Below are 17228 nucleotides of genomic sequence, written 5' to 3'. Positions count from 1 at the left end.
CCATTCGAGGCATATGAGCTGTAGATCGTATACTTAAACATAGACTATACAGTAGTTATCCTGTTAGTGGTGGCTACCTGTATCTGTTGCAGTGGTTTGAAAAAGTGTTCTTAATACAGCCTGGCCCACACTAGCTTGTTGTTTTGCTTGCACGTCTACACAACAGTGTTTTGTGAAAGTGTGTGGTGTAGACAAAGTTGCTGCTTTGCAGATGTCATCTAGGGGAATGTTCCCTAAGAATGCCATATCAATCAATCAATCAATTGTAAGCGCGCTACTCACCCATGAGGGTCTCAAGGCGCTGGATAGATGCCCCTAGTTTACATGTGGAGTGAGCTCTAGGGGGAATGGTTAACGTGTGTTAGGCATTAGCATAGCATATTTGGATGCATTTAACTATCCACCTTGCAATTCCTGTTTTTGAGATAGGATTGCCTTTATGAAGTGGGGAGAAAGTCACAAAAAGTTGTTGTTTAGTCTTTCTAAAGGATTTTGTTCTTTCAGTGTAGTAAAGTATCGCTCTTTTTAGGTCCAGCGTTTGAAGAACTCATTCTGCTACGGAGTCTGGTAGAGGGAAAAACACTAGGAGTTCTACAGACTGATTAAGGTGGTAAGCAGACACAACTTTAGGTAGAAATTTTGGGTTAGTCCTAAGAACCACTTTGTTATGATTGATTTGGAGAAATGGTTCTTGTATGGTTAATGCCTGGAGTTCAATGACTCGTCTGAGAGAGGTGGTCGCAACCAGGAAAGCTACTTTCCAGGTGAGAAATTGTAATTCGCATTTATACAGTGGTTCAAATGATCTGGTTAGGACCATATTTCAGTTCTAAACTGGAGAGGGTAGAACTCTAGGTGGAATTATTCTTTTAAGTCCTTCCATAAATACTTAGATAGCTGGTTCCCTAAACAAAGACAAGTGTTGTCTGTTTTGGAGATAGGCTGCTATTGCAGCGAGATGTAGTCTAATGGATGTATACACTAGGTTACGTTGTTGTAGATGCAAAAGGTAACAGATGATGTTTTGAATTGAAGCATCCAGTGGGTTGATTTTGTTATTTGTACAGTAACTTACAAATCTTTTCCACTTTGCGGCAAGGCAAGCTCTAGCCTCTTTAATGATGTTCATGAAATCTGGCGGGAGATTGAGGTAGCCAAACTTTAAGATTTGCGGTGCCAGATTACAAGGTTGAGTTGACTGGGTTCTGGATGCCTTATCTCTCCATGGTTCTGAGTGAGAAGCTTGGGTGAAAGGCGTAGCTTTTGATGAGGAACTACTGATAGTTCCAAGAGGGTTGTGAACCATGGCTGCCGGGTCCATGTTGGAACAATCAGGATCATTGTGTGGGAATGCTGTTTGAGCTTCCGAACCACTAGCGGAATGAGCGGGAGAGGCGGAAAATGTAAGCAAATTTACCGGACCAGTTCATCCATAGCGCATTGCCTTTGGACAATGGGTGTGGATACCTGGATGTGAAGCTTGGGCATTTTGCATTTTGGAGTGTGGCAAACAGGTCTATTTTTGGGTGGCCCCACATTTGAAAGAATGGAAGCAGAACTTGAGGATGAAGTTCTCATTCATGGATCTGCTGTCTTTGACGACTGAGCAGATCTGCAATCTGGTTGCGTACTCCTGGGAGGTGTTCTGCAAGGCGATTTATGTTCTGAGAAATGGCTAATTTCCATATGATTTGATCTAGGTGTGAAATCTGCACAGAGTGTGTCCCCCACCTGTTTTTTGTATGTAATACATGACTGTCATGTTGTCTGTATGGACCAGGACAGCTTTGCCTACGAGGTGGAGTTGAAAAGATTTTAACGCTAGGAAGATTGCCAACAATTCTAGGTAATTTATGTGGAATTGTTATGCGGAGGAGTCCACATGCCCTGAATGGTATGGGTTTGAAGATGAGCTCCCCAGTCGGTGAACGATGCATCTGGTGTTGGCACTATCTGTGGAACCGGGTCTAGGAAAAACCGCCCTTTGGAAAGGTTTTGTGTGTTCCACCACTGCGGAGAGCGATGGGTGCGTTCGTCACCAACATCAGATCTGTTCGCTGACCTTGAGCCTGGTTCCACTGACGTGCCAAACACTCCTATAAGGGACGCATTTGGAGTATAGCATGAGGGGCGAAGAGAATGCAAGAGGCCATCACCCCAACTAGCTGCATGAACACTCTCGCTGGTAGTGAGTGTTGAGGCTGAAATTTTGCTATTAGTGCTTGTGTGGCGCTTATACTGACTGGGTTGGGGTATGCTAGAGCGTTTGAAGTGTCTATCGTAGCCTCTAGATATTGTTGTATGCTGGACAGATGGAGGTGGGATTTGGTGAGGTTTACCGTGAATCCCACATCTTGAAGCAGTTGGATTGTTTTGTGTGTGTGTTGCACACAAGTGCTGTCTGACTTGGGTTTTATGAGCCAGTCGTTCAGATAAGGGAAGACATGAATGTGATGTCTTCGTAAGTGGGCCGCAACTACTGCGAGACACTGTCTGAAGACTCTGGGTGCTGTAGTCACCCCGAATGGGAGGACTTTGAACTGGTAGTGTTGGAAATCTACCACAAATCTGAGATATTTCCTGTGAGCGGGGTGAATGGGAATATGAAAGTAGGCATCCTTTAAATCCAGAGTGGAGAGAAAGCCGCCCTGTTAAAGCAGTGGGTGCACTTTTTGGAGAGTGACCATGTGGAAGTGATCCGACTGAATACAGAGGTTTAGCGGTCTGGGGTCCAATATGGGCCTGAGAGAGCCGTCCTTATTTGGAATTAGGAAATAGAGGGAGTAAACCCCTGTGCCTTGATGAGGCAAGGGGACTGGTTCTATTGCATGTTTTTGTAATAGAGAGAGAACCTCTTGTTTGAGAAGTGTCAGATGTTCCGAGGACATTGGAAGTTGTCTGGGAGGAATATTTGGTGGAATAGAGGTGAGTTCTTGCCAATAACCATAATGGATAATATGTCTTACCCGCTTTTCTGTTGTGGCTGAATTCCAGACATGTAGGAACTGTGAGAGACGTCCCCCGACAGGAGTGGGATGATCGGTGGGAAGTTCTGAGCCAATGGTTTTGGAGCCCGCCCGGTAGAAGGAGCAGTGAAAAGAACCTCTAGGGGAAGGGAATTGTAAAGCCCCCATGGACTTAGGAGTTATGTTATGTTATGTTAACTGTGTCTTTTATAGCTCTCGGCTACTCCGCGGAGTGTCCCGGCGCTTTTATTTATAACCTGTAACAGAAAACACAACGGGGCAAATGAAAAAGAGACCAGAAATCAAAAGAAAAAGCAAATCTAGAGAACAAAAAGCCAAGTTTTAAGGCCCTTCCTAAATGCTAACAGGTTGGAAGTGCTGCGCAGTGACACAGGCAGAGTGTGTTCCACAACTGTGGAGCCAACAACCTGAAAGACCGGCCCCCATATCTTTTTTCATCTTTTCTAAAGATGTGTCAACTGAAGGCCCGAAAAGATGCTCTTGATCAAAGGGCTGATTAAGAATAGCAGATTGCACCTCCTGTTTGAATCCGGAGACTCAAAGCCAAGCGTGTCTGTATACCAAAACACTAGTGTTAATGGCACGAGATGCGGTATCAGCCGCGTCAAGCGCACATTTAATTGAGGTATTTGTGATCAATTTCCTCTCTTATACAAGGTCGTTGGTTTTTTGTTTGTGCTGGTCAGGAAGGAGTTAAATGAGCTTTTCAATCTCATCAAAGTGAGCCCTGTCGTACCTGGCCAAAAAAGCTAGGGCATTGGCAATCGGGCAATGATTTGCAGCCTGTGACACAATACATTAACCAGATGTGTCTATTAGTTTGGACTCCTTATCAGGAGGGTGGTGTTGCCTGTACTCTGTGAGTTTGCCCTCTTCTGTGTGTTAGACACCACAAGAGAATCCAAAGGGATCAGACCTTTAATGTAAACTGGGTCATTGGGAGCTGCCTTACACTTTTTGTCTACCCTGGTGTTGAGAATCCTGGCTCTGACAGGGTCCTTAAAAACATCTGTGTCATGCTTGAGCATGCCCTTTAACATTGGCAAGGTGTGCGTGGACTTTTGCAAGGGTGAAAAAGGTTTCAAGTAAAAAATCTTCCTCTAATGGATCAAAATGTAACTGTACCCTGTGGTATTGGACAGCCCTATTGATTAGTTGCGCAAACCCAATATTGTCATCTGGTGGTGATGGCCTAGATGGATAGAGGTCCGAGTCATTATGTGGGTCGGGATCTGTGTTGTAGTCATCCCAAGGGACTAAATCGTGTGGGAAGGTATGTACATCATCAGCCCTATCTGGATCTATATTCCCACCCTCATCGGTATGATCATCCTTGTCATCTAGTTTTTTAAGTGAAAAAGTATGTTGTGGGAAGCGTGGTGGAGAAATAAAAAGACTTGGATCAGCTGGAGGAAGAGAAGGAGGTGGAGAGGTGTTAGTACTCATCTCCTTTCATTTCAAGGGTATTTCAGGTTCCTCCGAAGTGTCAAATTTTTCTTTTTTGGAGGCTTGGCGACGTATTTGCCAGTCTCTGTGTCAATAAAAAGAGTTTTTTGGTTTAGATCCAAAAAATAAGGTAAAATGTATTTTTTTGGTGCCGTATATTTTGAGTCAGGATGTTCTTCGGACCATTTCTCTGAGGCTTTTTGTGGGGTCTAGGACTCCTTAGGTTTTGTTATAGGAGTTTGTGGCTCCAAGATTTTTTTCGGCTCCAAGACTTTTTTACGGCTCTGACGATTTTTTCGGTTCCGAATGTTTGTCTTTGGTATGTTTCAACGCTGAGGGTTATGGCATCGAGGCCGTCTTCGGTGTTGACGAAGGAGAGAGTGGCACATCTTTGGTCTTGTGCTTCGATGACGAAGGTGACTTTTCGGCACCAGAATGGGGCTGGCTCGAGCCCGAGTCTGAAGGCTTGTCTTTAGGTTCATAGCCGGGCCTGAGGCCTCTGAGACATGTTGCGGGTGTCGACCTGAGCCCGAGGGTGTTACTGGAGCCTTAGGTTTGGTTTTTGGGAGAGGGGTTTCGGTACTCATGGACCACAGACCCTGGGTGACGGTCTCCTCTTCGACGTCAGAGTCGTCAGTGGAGATGTCTTCTTCATCACTTTGTTGCTCAGGCTGCACATTGGGATCAGCTCCGAAGACGTCCGGAATCGAGCTGCTTCCGCGAGACATTTCGTGACGTCGAGCCCAACGGTCACGGATGGTTTTCTTCGTCCTGAACGATGCACACGCCTCACAGTTCTTGTCTTCGTGCTCCGGGGAGAGGCAGAGATTACAAACCTTGTGCAAGTCCGTGTGTGGGAACTTGGCACCACACCAGGGGCATTTTTTGAAAAGATTCCTTTCTTTTGACTGCAGGTGCGGTCGGCGTGGATAGGCCCAACGGCCCGCGTCGATGATCGAGGCGTTTGTTTTAAAGATGCTCGTCGAAAGGGAAGCGTGATTGACATAATACAGTTGAGTGGACAGGGATTGCGCATTGAAGGGGGGTTCGAAATAGACACCGACCCGGAGCGCAGCAAATCACATCCGAACCCGATGGCGGAAAAAAACTATCTGGAGAAGTAGTCAAAGCGCACTATAGTACTAAGGAGGGGTCACCTACCTCATGAATACAAAGACTTCTTCCTAGACAAAAACAAAGTGCAAACATCCGAGCCCAACACCAGATGGCGATCTATGCACAAGTATACGATCTACAGCTCATATGCCTCGAACGTTAATTTACCCACCTACACTAATTCCGGTCTTTTTTTCTTAAGCTCCTCTCGGAGACACAAGTAATTCTTTCATCTCATCTCATCTCAGTGAGCTCTGTCGTATCTGGCAAGAAGACCCTGTGTATTAGCTATACGGCAGTGATTGGCTGATTGTACAGCAACTCTTTTACCTGAGGCATTTGATTTTTTGTTATGAGGTGCGTCAGCTGCGGTTTGTGAGTTTGCTCTTTTGCGAGCATTGGACACAACTGTCAGGTGCCTTGTCTCTTAATACACAGGAGCAGAACGACGACTATTACCAATACCCCTCTCCAACTTCTCCTGTCATCTAATTATATCAAGGGGGGGGGAGGGATGGGGATAGAGAAGAGACTGCGAAGCCCTCCTTCTGGTTCTTCTCAGCTTCGTATGGAACTCAACCCCCGCTGTATGTAACTTTAGTGGTTTTCACTTGGGAATAGATTGAAGAGCTTACAGAAATGCATGCATCAACATTGACTTTTTAATTTACTGTATATTGCATGAAAAAAGTGTTCTTAAGAATCTTAATGAACGACTTTACATACAAATGATTTTACATACCCAAAGTATGTTTGACCTTTGCCTCTCTTCTTTTTTTTCACACTACTTAATAATGATTTTCTAAGTACAGAATTGTTGATTCAAAGGTCCTATAGGAGACTAAAGGAATGTATTAATAGTAGGCTCACCTATAATCTTGTGACTTATTGGAGAGTTTTTTCTGTATTCTTAAAGCTTCTTCTCTTTTTGTTTATCTAGGTAGGAATCTGCTATGGAAGGGGGAGGAATAGAATACAACTCTCAAACTCTTGAATTCGGTAAGTATTGCCTTTTCTTCTAGCTTATGCCTTGAGAACATTTAATAACCTGAAGCCTAATGCTCATTCAAACTATTTACACTCTTCATCTTTGCCATGCTCATCTGAAATATAATCGCAACTCTAACACTGAATACTTCTCCGGGGAAAATTAAACTTGTGCTGACTGTTAAAAGGTAACTCCTCAATTGACCCCAATATTTGACATGTGCAATTTTTGAAAAAACACTACTCCTCAAGAAACAAGTCACTCCCTCTAGGCATCAAAACTATGTTTTACAATGAATACCTTACTTGGTTTAATCAGTGCTGAGACACTAACCTCGGTGGAACAGTTCACTCTAACAGGACGGTTGAGTAAAACGACGTTCACTCGACACAACTACCGTGGAGCGTCTTTTTTGCGCAAAGTACACAATAATGGCTTCCTAATCCACCAAAATCTCAGATGAAGTGCAGAGTTCTAAGGGAGAGCTCGCCGAACATTCTATCACTGCCTTCAGTTCAGAAACACTAGAATGCTGCAGTGGTAACTACCTCTGGGCAGCCATCTTAGAATTTCTCCTGTTCCAATACAAACTCCATTGCAAACTTTTCATAGTTTTCTGGGGTGTTTTCCATTAAATTACATTAACTGACTTTCTACCTTTACTGGAACCACCAAGGAGTCTGGTGGAAGCAGACCTTAAATAAAAATTGGGTCAGATGGTGGGGTGGGTTATATTTTTTGTCCATCATAGATGTAATAATGCGTGCACTTGCATTGTCTTAAGATTGAGATGTTTTGTGTGAAGTACCTAAGGTTTCAAATAAAAATTCTTCTTCTAAGGCTTTTTTTTGTGTAAGGTGACCCCATAAAATACAGCTGCCCAGGAAATGAGCTCCTGATATGAGGTATTATCATTTGGAGGTGAGGGATTTGCAGAATAAAGATCAGAATTTGTGTATCCTGGAGGGTCTACATCATAACCCAGCCAGGGGTCTGTCTGGTGGTGCTTCAAAAATATTGTCATCCCCTACATCTTCGTCTGAGTTTGTGTGAGGAGAACCCAGAAGTTTGATGTTTAGAGGGTCTGTAGGTGAAGAAGGTACCAAAGGTACAGATGAAAGTGGGGGTGGTGAAGAAGAAGAATAGGGTGCATGGAACTGGTAGCTATATACTTATTTAAAAGTATCTAATAGCCAGTGCCTTGAATTAAATAGGATTTTCCTTTGGAAGATGGCATTTCTGCAGGTTTTGTTATAATGTGTCCAGTCTCTGAATGAATATGTATTTTCTTTTGTTTTGGAACCAGTCTTTTCTGCATAGTCTGTAGAATGAGTGATGGACTTGTTGGAGAAGCAGATTTATGTTTTGGTGCTGGAGATTTGTAAACAAAAACGATCTTCTCTTTCAATACAAATGGTTTGGGAGCTGAAAAGGTACTGTATCTGTTCGGGGAGGAGCAGGAAGGCTTTGTTTGTCCTTTAAAGTGCAGAGTCAGAGAGCGGGGCATTTGAAGCAGAGACTTTGTGCCTACCATGGAAGGACTTCAGTAGTGGCCCAGAACCCTTTTGTTTAAGTAGAAGTAGGTTTTTGTGTGGGCAAAGGGGTTTGGGTACTCACAGCACCTTGACCAGCCGGAAGATCATGGAACTCCAGATCAATCTTGAGTTCGAAGTCAGAGTCTTGAACTCATAAGGCCTCTTCTTCTTCGGCGGCCTACACCTCCATGTCTTCTTGTTGTTGCTGAATATCTTCTTGACCGAAGATATTGGGTGTGACTTCTCTGTTTTGCATGTCTGTACGTCAAGCCCCATGGTCCTGCAATGTCTTTTTAGATCTAAATGACCGACAGGCATCACAGTTTTCCTTTGTACTCTGGAGATAAGCATACATGCAAACTTTCTGGATGTTGGTGAGCGGGTACTTTGAGTGGCACTGAAGGCCGAATTGAAAGGGAATCTATTCCATCTGCAGCTTACGTAGATGGAGTTGGTGTCGCGTAGAAGGTAACCCCGACGGGGTAGGCTCGAAGGCGGTGGTCGGGGTGTTCCAACCCGATGAGTGAAGCTTTTTTAATTTTGACATGTGAGGAATGGAAATAGTTGTCGAAACAATACCGGCAAGGGTAGAGTGCATTGTGCACCGAAAGGATCCCGAAAAGAGTCTCAAACCACAGAGCTGCAATACAAGTCGCAACCCAATGGTGGAAAGAAAACAATCTAACAATGGAGTCAATGACCATGCACACTATAACTAAGAGGAGGAGTTACCTTGTGACTCGAAAGAAAAACAACTTGCAAACATCCAGACCCAACAATAGACAGCAGGAGTATGCAAAGCATGTCTATGTACAACACACATGCCTCAAACATTAGATTTGTATTGGCTTTTATTACCATTATTTGTTGCAATTCTCTTGCATGTTTAGGTTACTCACTGTGATATCATCAATGTTAAAGTTAAGTAACATCTTGTGATGGCATCATGTTGAAGTACACATGATGTCACTTCTTTTGATGCCGCCAGGGAGATCAAACGGTAAATGATGTCACTTACGCTACCCCTGACATTTTTGTGAATAGATGTCAGTGGGTATACAGCAAGTATTTGCAAAAAAGAAATGCATCCATCCTACCTCCCCAAATTAAGCACTTTAAATAATACTGTCAATGGCATCTCAAAATCATTTTGACAGGTCTGTCTCAACAATCATTGCGTTGCACAAATCAGAGATAGAAACACAATGAGTTGTAAACCATAGGAATAGGACTGAAAAATATGTCTGTAAAGTCGGTCAGAACCTATCCAGTTATTCCAGAACTCATTGACACTTATCAGAGGGGACTAAATATGGGACATTTATTAAGCGACAAAACTGGTTTAATCAGTCTTCTGTGGGAAAATGGAAGAATTATGCTGAAGGCAGTTCAAGTTGAAAATATCTATTAAGGTTTTTATGTTTCAATATGAAACTGCCTGACTTTTGGAAGCGCTTTCACAAGCTTTTAATGAACATATACGAGACTCCTAGAGCAGTAGCAAACCTGTTTTCCCCTCAGCAGGCTCTTTGGAACTCTATGTGTTAAAATATAATGGAATTTATATTGTGATATCTTTTTTGTCTACCCTCGTATGTACTGGAATGGCCCTTTTACTGTAAAAATATACTACTTATCTTCGCCTATCTGCTCTACCACATCTACTAATATAAACTGTTCAACCCATATTTAATCACTGTTTTAATACATTAAAGTAAAAATAAACTAGTATAATTCAATATTGTATGATGCTTAACTTCTAGACTACTATAGACATTTGTAATTGATGCTGTAAACTCTTTGATAGTTAAAAAGTAATAAAATAGCATTGAAAATATGCCCAGCACACAAATCATTGGGCTATACAGAGTAGGAGTCTTTCATGCTACAAGAAAAGCAACACACCAGTGCATAAGTACATGTATAGAGATGCTCTGCTACAAAGGAAATACACTAATGTCAGGAATCCAGTTCGCAGGATTCCAGAGCAGACACAGAGTACTGGGCCGCTTTCAAGAAAAGTGTCTCAATGTCATAGTTCTGGGAAGACTTAGGGTGACAACAATGTTGTGGTGGGGGCTCTTCTGGGCATGTCACTCCCTGAGCAGCCTCCAGATCCACCATATGACGATGGTGGTGCTTCTGCCCTTCCTGTGTCACCGGAGGAACACGTATTTACATTATGTTGCTTGTCCTTGTACCCAGGGAGGCCATGGACGCCACAAACATTGTGCGGTATTCTAGATTGTTACACCCCAAAGACCATGAGCGGCCGAAACTGCGCAACTCGACCAGCTCCCAGCTCATATGACATTGTTTTCTGGGCCAGCACAGGAGCAACAATCCTTGTTTTCATACCGCAACAGTCAGCTGACTCCTTTACACCGTGCTACCCAGTCACAGGCATGGAAAGTGGGAGGTGGCTTACCACAGTGCTCTTGGGTTCCAGACCTCCCAAAAAGATTCTGAGTCCAGTGCGACAGCACTCATCGACCCCTGGGGCTTTGCCCTTCCCCAGGGAATTCCTAAAAAGTGGGGCGGGGCACAACATGTGCCCCAGGAGTGGCAGGAGACCTTTAGTTTACTATCTTTTTAGTGCTTTCCCTCTGGTTAATGAAAGCTGATGTTTGACCTCCTGCCCATCAGCTCCTTACTGCCATCACCTGTTCCCTGTTCTCCTTTACCCAAAGTCTTCCTCAGCAGAACCCCACATCCCTCAAGGCAGACTGTCTTCCCTGCTTATATTTCCCGGTTCCAACAGCCTCCTGGCCACCTTTCTGGTGCCTGAGTATTCAGCACACAGTCACCGACCTACAGGACCAGTTCACCGAAGCTCAAGGGGAACCCTCTCCTACAGGGTCCTCCAGAAAGTCCACCCCTTCTACTGTCCACCTTAGGGAGTGCTAAGGCCAGTGACACTGGACGCAGAGAGACAGATCCACAGAGTCTAAGTCAGTAAAAGTCCAGAGTGTCCAACATTTCCAGACAGGAGTCCATCCATGAGGGGTCCATCGGTCATTGGGGTTCTGTAGAATCCAGTGATTCTCAAAATCTCTCTCTTGCGCAGGGGCTTTTAAGTGGGGGTAGAGCCTTCACTCTAAAACATTGAGAGCTATCCATAGGCATGTCCATAAGGAACGCTTGACGCACATACTAAGGTTGTCAGCCTAAAGAGAAAGGACCAAGTGGGAACAGATACACTACTGTGTCAGGACATAGGCAATACCCACCCGACCAGTTGGTTGGCATGCTTCATCCTCGGAGGCCTCCTTGCACCGATCACTAAGATCTAAGTGTGTGCTACAACCCATCAACTAACATTAGGGAGCTCTGAGTGGATTCCTTTATTTTGAAATAGTTTTTAAAGTGCGATGAATATCCCAATATACATATGGCATGAGGGAAAGTGCAGAGGGGAAATATTTGTTATCTAAAACTACCGCCTGGGTGGACCCTCTAAAACTTTATTTAGAGCCTCATGGCAGTAGAATTAAAATTATTGTGGAGTTTGATTTAACTCACCGGTAAAGGTTGACATGCTTCTACCAATGTACGACCCTCTAATCAGATGGGATAGGTATTCATCAGGACTTGGTCTCTCTCTCTGCTGTTTGATAAAAGCAAAATTAAATCTACTACAACCTGCTTCAAGGAGTTTTATGTTGGAAGTCAGGTGTAGTCCTGCTGTCGGAGATGACGTATCTGTAGGGAAAAGACACTGTCAATGCATTAAAATGGCTAAGACACCTCATTCATTGTATACTATGGCAAGCACTCGTGAATTAAAAATTGTGTACATATTCCAGTTCCAGTTCATCTTACCACTCTGTTAATACAACTGTGATCCACGCTCAATGCTGGAGAAATGGATAAGCTCTCCCTATTGAAAAGCAAGTATAAAATTATTAAAAATTAATTTTAGACTTAAATACCCATATCCCCTAAAAGCTCCTAACGTAGGTTGATGGGTTGTAGCTCGCCCTTAGATCTTAGTGCTCTGTACAAGTAGGAGCCAATGGCCACCTAATTGTTGGATCAGTGGCGGCCAGCAAAGGTAAACGTGGTTGGGGCGGGTGAGAGCGGGGAAGTCCACACCCGACAGAATAGATATAATTAAATTAATAAATAACATCAAATTCCATCGCGTGTCAGCTTCCCTCCCTGCAGCGCCCTGCCCCGGTTCACCGCGCTTACCTGTGCCGGCCGCCGCTGTGGTGGATGAGGGCCTGTGTTATAAAACAGTGGGGTATCTGTTCCCACCTGATCCGTTTCCTTTAGACAGTTTACCTTAGTGTGTGTGGTATCCCTATTGGGAGGAAAGGATAACTCAGATTATCCGCCTGATCCCTTATCAGGTACGTAGGGAACGCCTAAACAACCCCTGGAAGAAGAAAAAACAGTTGTTCGCATTCAGGCATCCCTTCTAAGCAGTACACCGATATCAATTGTTTGGTTCAACAGAGTTTGTAGTGTCCAAGCAAGTACGTAAGATATACTTTACCCTGTCCTAACCATCATATACAGTTGGAGAAGGTGAGGTACTGTGGTGTTCTGGAACAGCCAGAAAGATCTTGCTGGCCATGTCAATGTCAGGATTGTATGAAGGATATTATCCAGTGGCTTAACTTTAATTCCCTGAAGTTCAACTGGGATAAGACTGAGCTTCCATGCTGTTCAGCTAATAAAGCTCACGTCATGGTGCCAGTCGACGGAACTATGGTCCCAGCCGATTCAGTCTTGAATCTGGTACTTACCTTTGATAAAAAACTTAGCAAGGAGAACCTCAGGGTTATTTATTTGCTTCTGAGAGCCCTACGGAGAATACTACTGATGTTGCCCCCTTCTGCTATAGCCTTGGTAGTTCGTAGTGTCATCCTCAGTCGCTTTTATTATTGTAATAGTCTTCTGTTGGGTGCTTCTGAATATCTACTATGCCATCCGTCAAGGGTGCAGATTGCGGTGGCCAGGCATGCCTTGAACAGACCTAGAAGAGCTTTTGCCTCCTATCACTGAAGGATCTCCACTGGCTGCCACTAAAACAAAGTATTCTGTTTAAATCGCTTGGTATTGTTTTCAAAGCTCTCCAGGGACTGGGACCAGTTCCCTTACAAGAGACTAAGAAGATGTATTCACAGTAGATCTCTGTGCTCTTCTACAGCCAACATGGTGTGTGTGTGTGTGACTACTTTAGGAAATCCAGTCGAGGTAGCCGAACCTTCACGCTGGGCTAGCCAGACTTTGGAATCAGCTTCCACTTCACAGAGGTCCTTAACCGATTTGTTGTAGTTTAGGAAGGACCCTAAGAACTGTTTTTTCCTAAGTAATTTGAGTCTTGATCTTGATTATCTGACCCACTAACCTTCCTGTTCTGCAGCTTTTTCAAACTGCTAGTTCTTATATTTCTCTGTTTCAGTGACTAGTGCCAGCATACCAGTCAGTGAAAAAGCTCTTTATAATTTCTATAAATAAAGAAATAAATAATAAAGCATTGATGTACATGATCAGAAGGTACATGTTTAGGTTAAATTACCATTCTCTTTCTGAGGGCTTCAATGTGTTTCAACTCTCTGATTAATGCTCGGAAAGGTATTAGGAGCGACTTTACCAGTTGACGATTGTACCACCAGGCTTTGAGGCACAGAATGCTGTGTCAGATAATTGGGATCACTGGGGGCCAATGTAGTTCACCTGGCCACAGGTCGACTGACTAGAGGACCGAGCATGGCTTGGACCAAGTGGCCATGAAAGTGTATGCAAGTGTCTTCTTGAATAGCAAAAATGGCTCAGAGGAGGTTGGACCTGGCTGAAGGATCTCAGTTAATAAATTTGCCTTAGCTTCAATGGTAGGCAACTGTAAGTCTAGCACTTCTAGTGCCCTTTGCACCATTACTGCAAGAGAGGCACTTTATTCTATTGGTGTCCCAAGTCTAGCTCAATCTTTGAAGATGTATCTAGCACCCTGGCAATCTGCAAATCTAGGTATAGTCCACGATCAGTATATTAAGGGGCTGATTACGTTGGCGATGATCCCGCCATCAGCAGACTGCCTGTGGTGGATTCACCGCCATTGTGCGGCTATTTTCCGCCCGCCAGATTGTGATGGCGGGCGGAAAGCTCGACCGCCACAGGATCTGATTGCCTGTCGGACCGCCCCACAACCCTAGAATGGTGGCAGTGCCGAACAGGCACCGCCCGCCTGATTAGGATGTAGTATCCCCGCATGGAAAGGCTGACGGGGATTGATTTTGGGGGCCTGTATTGGGCCCACTTTGCCCCCAGGCACCTTGAACTTCCACTTGGGGCCACCTATGGTGCCCCTACATTTCCCTGCACCATTTGGCAGGCAGCGCATGGTGCCTGCCACGTAGTGCAGGGAAATGTACAAGGTGCATTTTTAACATTGCGGCGGGTTCTGCACCTAGTAGCACCCTCCGCAATGTTAAATATTGCAGATGCGACCGCCGTGGTGGCGGTCGCATCTTAATTCCATGTGTGGGACCGCCACCTCATAGGTGGGGGGTCCCATCCCCGGGACGATGGCGGATGGACTGAAGTCCATTCGCCATCGTAATGAGCCCCTAAGTAAGGGGAATGTTGTCCACCTCCTCATCATCATTGGTGTCATAGGGAAACTTTTACATATCCTCACCAGAGTCGATCCATAAAAAAATCTACCCTCTGATAGTACTGGCATCAAGGCAGAGTCTAAGACTAGAGTCTGGTTGCACACTCGCTGGGTGTGCATTTGTAATCTTGTAGTGAAATATAGTCCTGGAGCAAGCCGACAGGTTAGGAGGCTAGCATCAGAGGTTTGTCCAGTGCCGGCAACACTGGAGTCAGCATCTGTGCTGGTGCAGAAGAGATTGGCATGGGCTCAGGGGCTGAGGTCGAAGTATGAACCCGATTCAGAAACAATCCCAGAAGCAGCAACCATGGAATTAGTTGGTGTCAAGAGAGGGTCTGTCAGCGTTAACTGAAACAACTCACAGATCCACGGTACCTGAAGACATGTTAGAGGGATGCAAAAGCGTCTTGGGTTTGAGTCAGAAGAAGTTAGTGGGCTATGAACTTTCAATCTAGGCCCTCGCCCCATATTGTCAGATTTCGAATGGCAGAAGGGGGTTGAGTTCCGCTTGGCTTTCTTGCACTTAAGATATGTCTCTGACTTATCAGAAGACTTTGGGAACTGAGGTTCACCCTGGACTGCCTTCTTGAAATGGATTGCAAATAGCCTTGTGACTTGGAGTTTGACTTCGCTTTCGACCGCAGCCTCTTAAGTTCGGCGACACAGCGATTTGCCTCTTGCTTGTGGAGCATCTTCAGGTTCATGAAGGCACATTTATAACACAAATTGAAGTTGTGGCCAGAGCCCAAGTACCAAAGATGCGCTGTGCAGAACTGCAACTGACATTGGCTTTCTGCTATCACGCCACAGCTTGAATCATGGTGGTTTTTGGGGAGACACTATCCCTGATACACTACCGCAGGTAAATGTGAAGAAATCGGAAGATCAATAAAGTTGGGAGCAGGGATCTGGATCCACTGGGGGGGGCAACTGACTTCAGCACCCTAGAATGCAATTTATATGTGACTCTACTCTGTTTCTTCCGGGAGATACAGAGTATCTGCTGTACCACACTGCAACCCCAATTGGCACGCTTAAGAATTGCTGTAAACTTCACTGGATCTAGTCTGGCGCCACAGAATATTCTATATGTGAGGAATTTGCATTTAGGAGTATTCAGTAGAAATAATTTCATATTTTGACTCAACCTTTGCTTATTAAAGAAAGACATTACATTCTTCTCTAGGTCCAGCCAATATGAAAATATCCTTTGGTGCAATTCTCGCTTCACAGTGTAAATAATGTTAAGCACTGGTGAAGTACTACAGACTTACACTATAGTCTAAAAGAAATACCAACCTTTCTTTTTGAATATCCAATTAAATTACAAGGTCTGCACTGACCTTAAACTACTTAAAAGGTAGATCCCTTCTATTACAGGCTACCTATGCACAGATACCAGGCTCAGTTAGACAGTAGTCCCACTTTCTCGGCACAAGTGATCACACGTAACTAGCCAAGAGCCTCTTACACCATTGCACAGCAGTGGCCCTTACTTTAAAAGGCAGGCACTGGTTCTTAACACTCAAAATCATTTTACCAGAGTATTGAGTGAGTGAGACTCGTTCACAGCAGAGATCCAAAAACATGGCCACCCAAAAAAGAAGAAAAAAAATGTAGGGAAGCTAAATGGCTCAAAACACTTACACATAAACCTGGATTGCATGAGAATGTGCTAGTTACACTACCAGACACTGACCACAGTGCACATTATTTAACCATTATACACAGAATATCATGTTCGTGTTGGCTGACAACAAACCTCATTCATTCATTAGTTAAATGGTAAATAAAACAGTCCAGCTAGTCTAAGTGACTCAATATATATGTAAAAACAAGCAATTTCCCTTTATGTCCTTTACAAGGGCATTGCCACCAAAATGTAAAGGATATTGGTCGCCCATGCTTCTCTACAGGCCTATGATAAGAGGGATGTAGACGACTTCGAGACACTCTCTCCACCAGTCCATGATGGCGCATTCCTCGAATGTTATCTGTGGGGTTAACTGAAGGCTGAAAAAAACAGAAAAGGAAAGAAGGAGGTCATTAGTAACTATGTTTTAAAACACAATGTGAATAACTACTTCGCAGAACTAAATGAGCATTATGCATGACTATCGTCTTTTGCCAGCAACAGCCCTACATTTGTTAAAAGATACATGGTTAAATACTTAAGGCAGATGATACCGAGCTTAGACTTGGCACAGCCAGGTTCCAATGTATAATGAATGCACTCCAAGTATATTGCGGAATGTTGGATTTGAAGGTCTCTAGTTGGCAGAGGTAGGTACATTTGACCATTAGACCCTTGTGTCTAGTCAGGGTAAGGGGCTACACTTCTAAAATAACCCCTGCTCACCGCCTTGGTAGCAGGGCACGAGCTGACAGGCTTATCTCAGAGGGAGTGTGTAAAGCATTTGTGAACAAATACAGTAATACAGTGACAACATTACAGATGGACAACACACAGGTTGCATTATAAACAAGCATTTGCAATGCAATAGGTCTCGCATTTACGCAAGCTTGAGCTA

The 17228-nt window shown here is 44.2% G+C and overlaps 1 protein-coding gene across 6 annotated transcripts in view; it reads right to left on the bottom strand.

The window, feature by feature from the left end:
- Positions 1-17228, bottom strand: part of CRTC3 (CREB regulated transcription coactivator 3) — a 1134508-nt gene that overhangs the window by 717518 nt on the left and 399762 nt on the right. For all 6 annotated transcript variants that reach the window (XM_086958213.1, XM_086958215.1, XM_086958212.1 and 3 more), the window contains exon 3: positions 16591-16710. In XM_086958213.1, coding sequence (XP_086814339.1) covers positions 16591-16710 — 120 coding nt within the window. The remainder of the gene's footprint in view (positions 1-16590; positions 16711-17228) is intronic.

This window comes from Lissotriton vulgaris, chromosome 2_1, assembly GCF_964263255.1.
Source record: "Lissotriton vulgaris chromosome 2_1, aLisVul1.2, whole genome shotgun sequence".
NCBI classification, from domain to species: domain Eukaryota; kingdom Metazoa; phylum Chordata; class Amphibia; order Caudata; family Salamandridae; genus Lissotriton; species Lissotriton vulgaris.
This window is presented reverse-complemented; position numbering and strand designations above follow the sequence as displayed.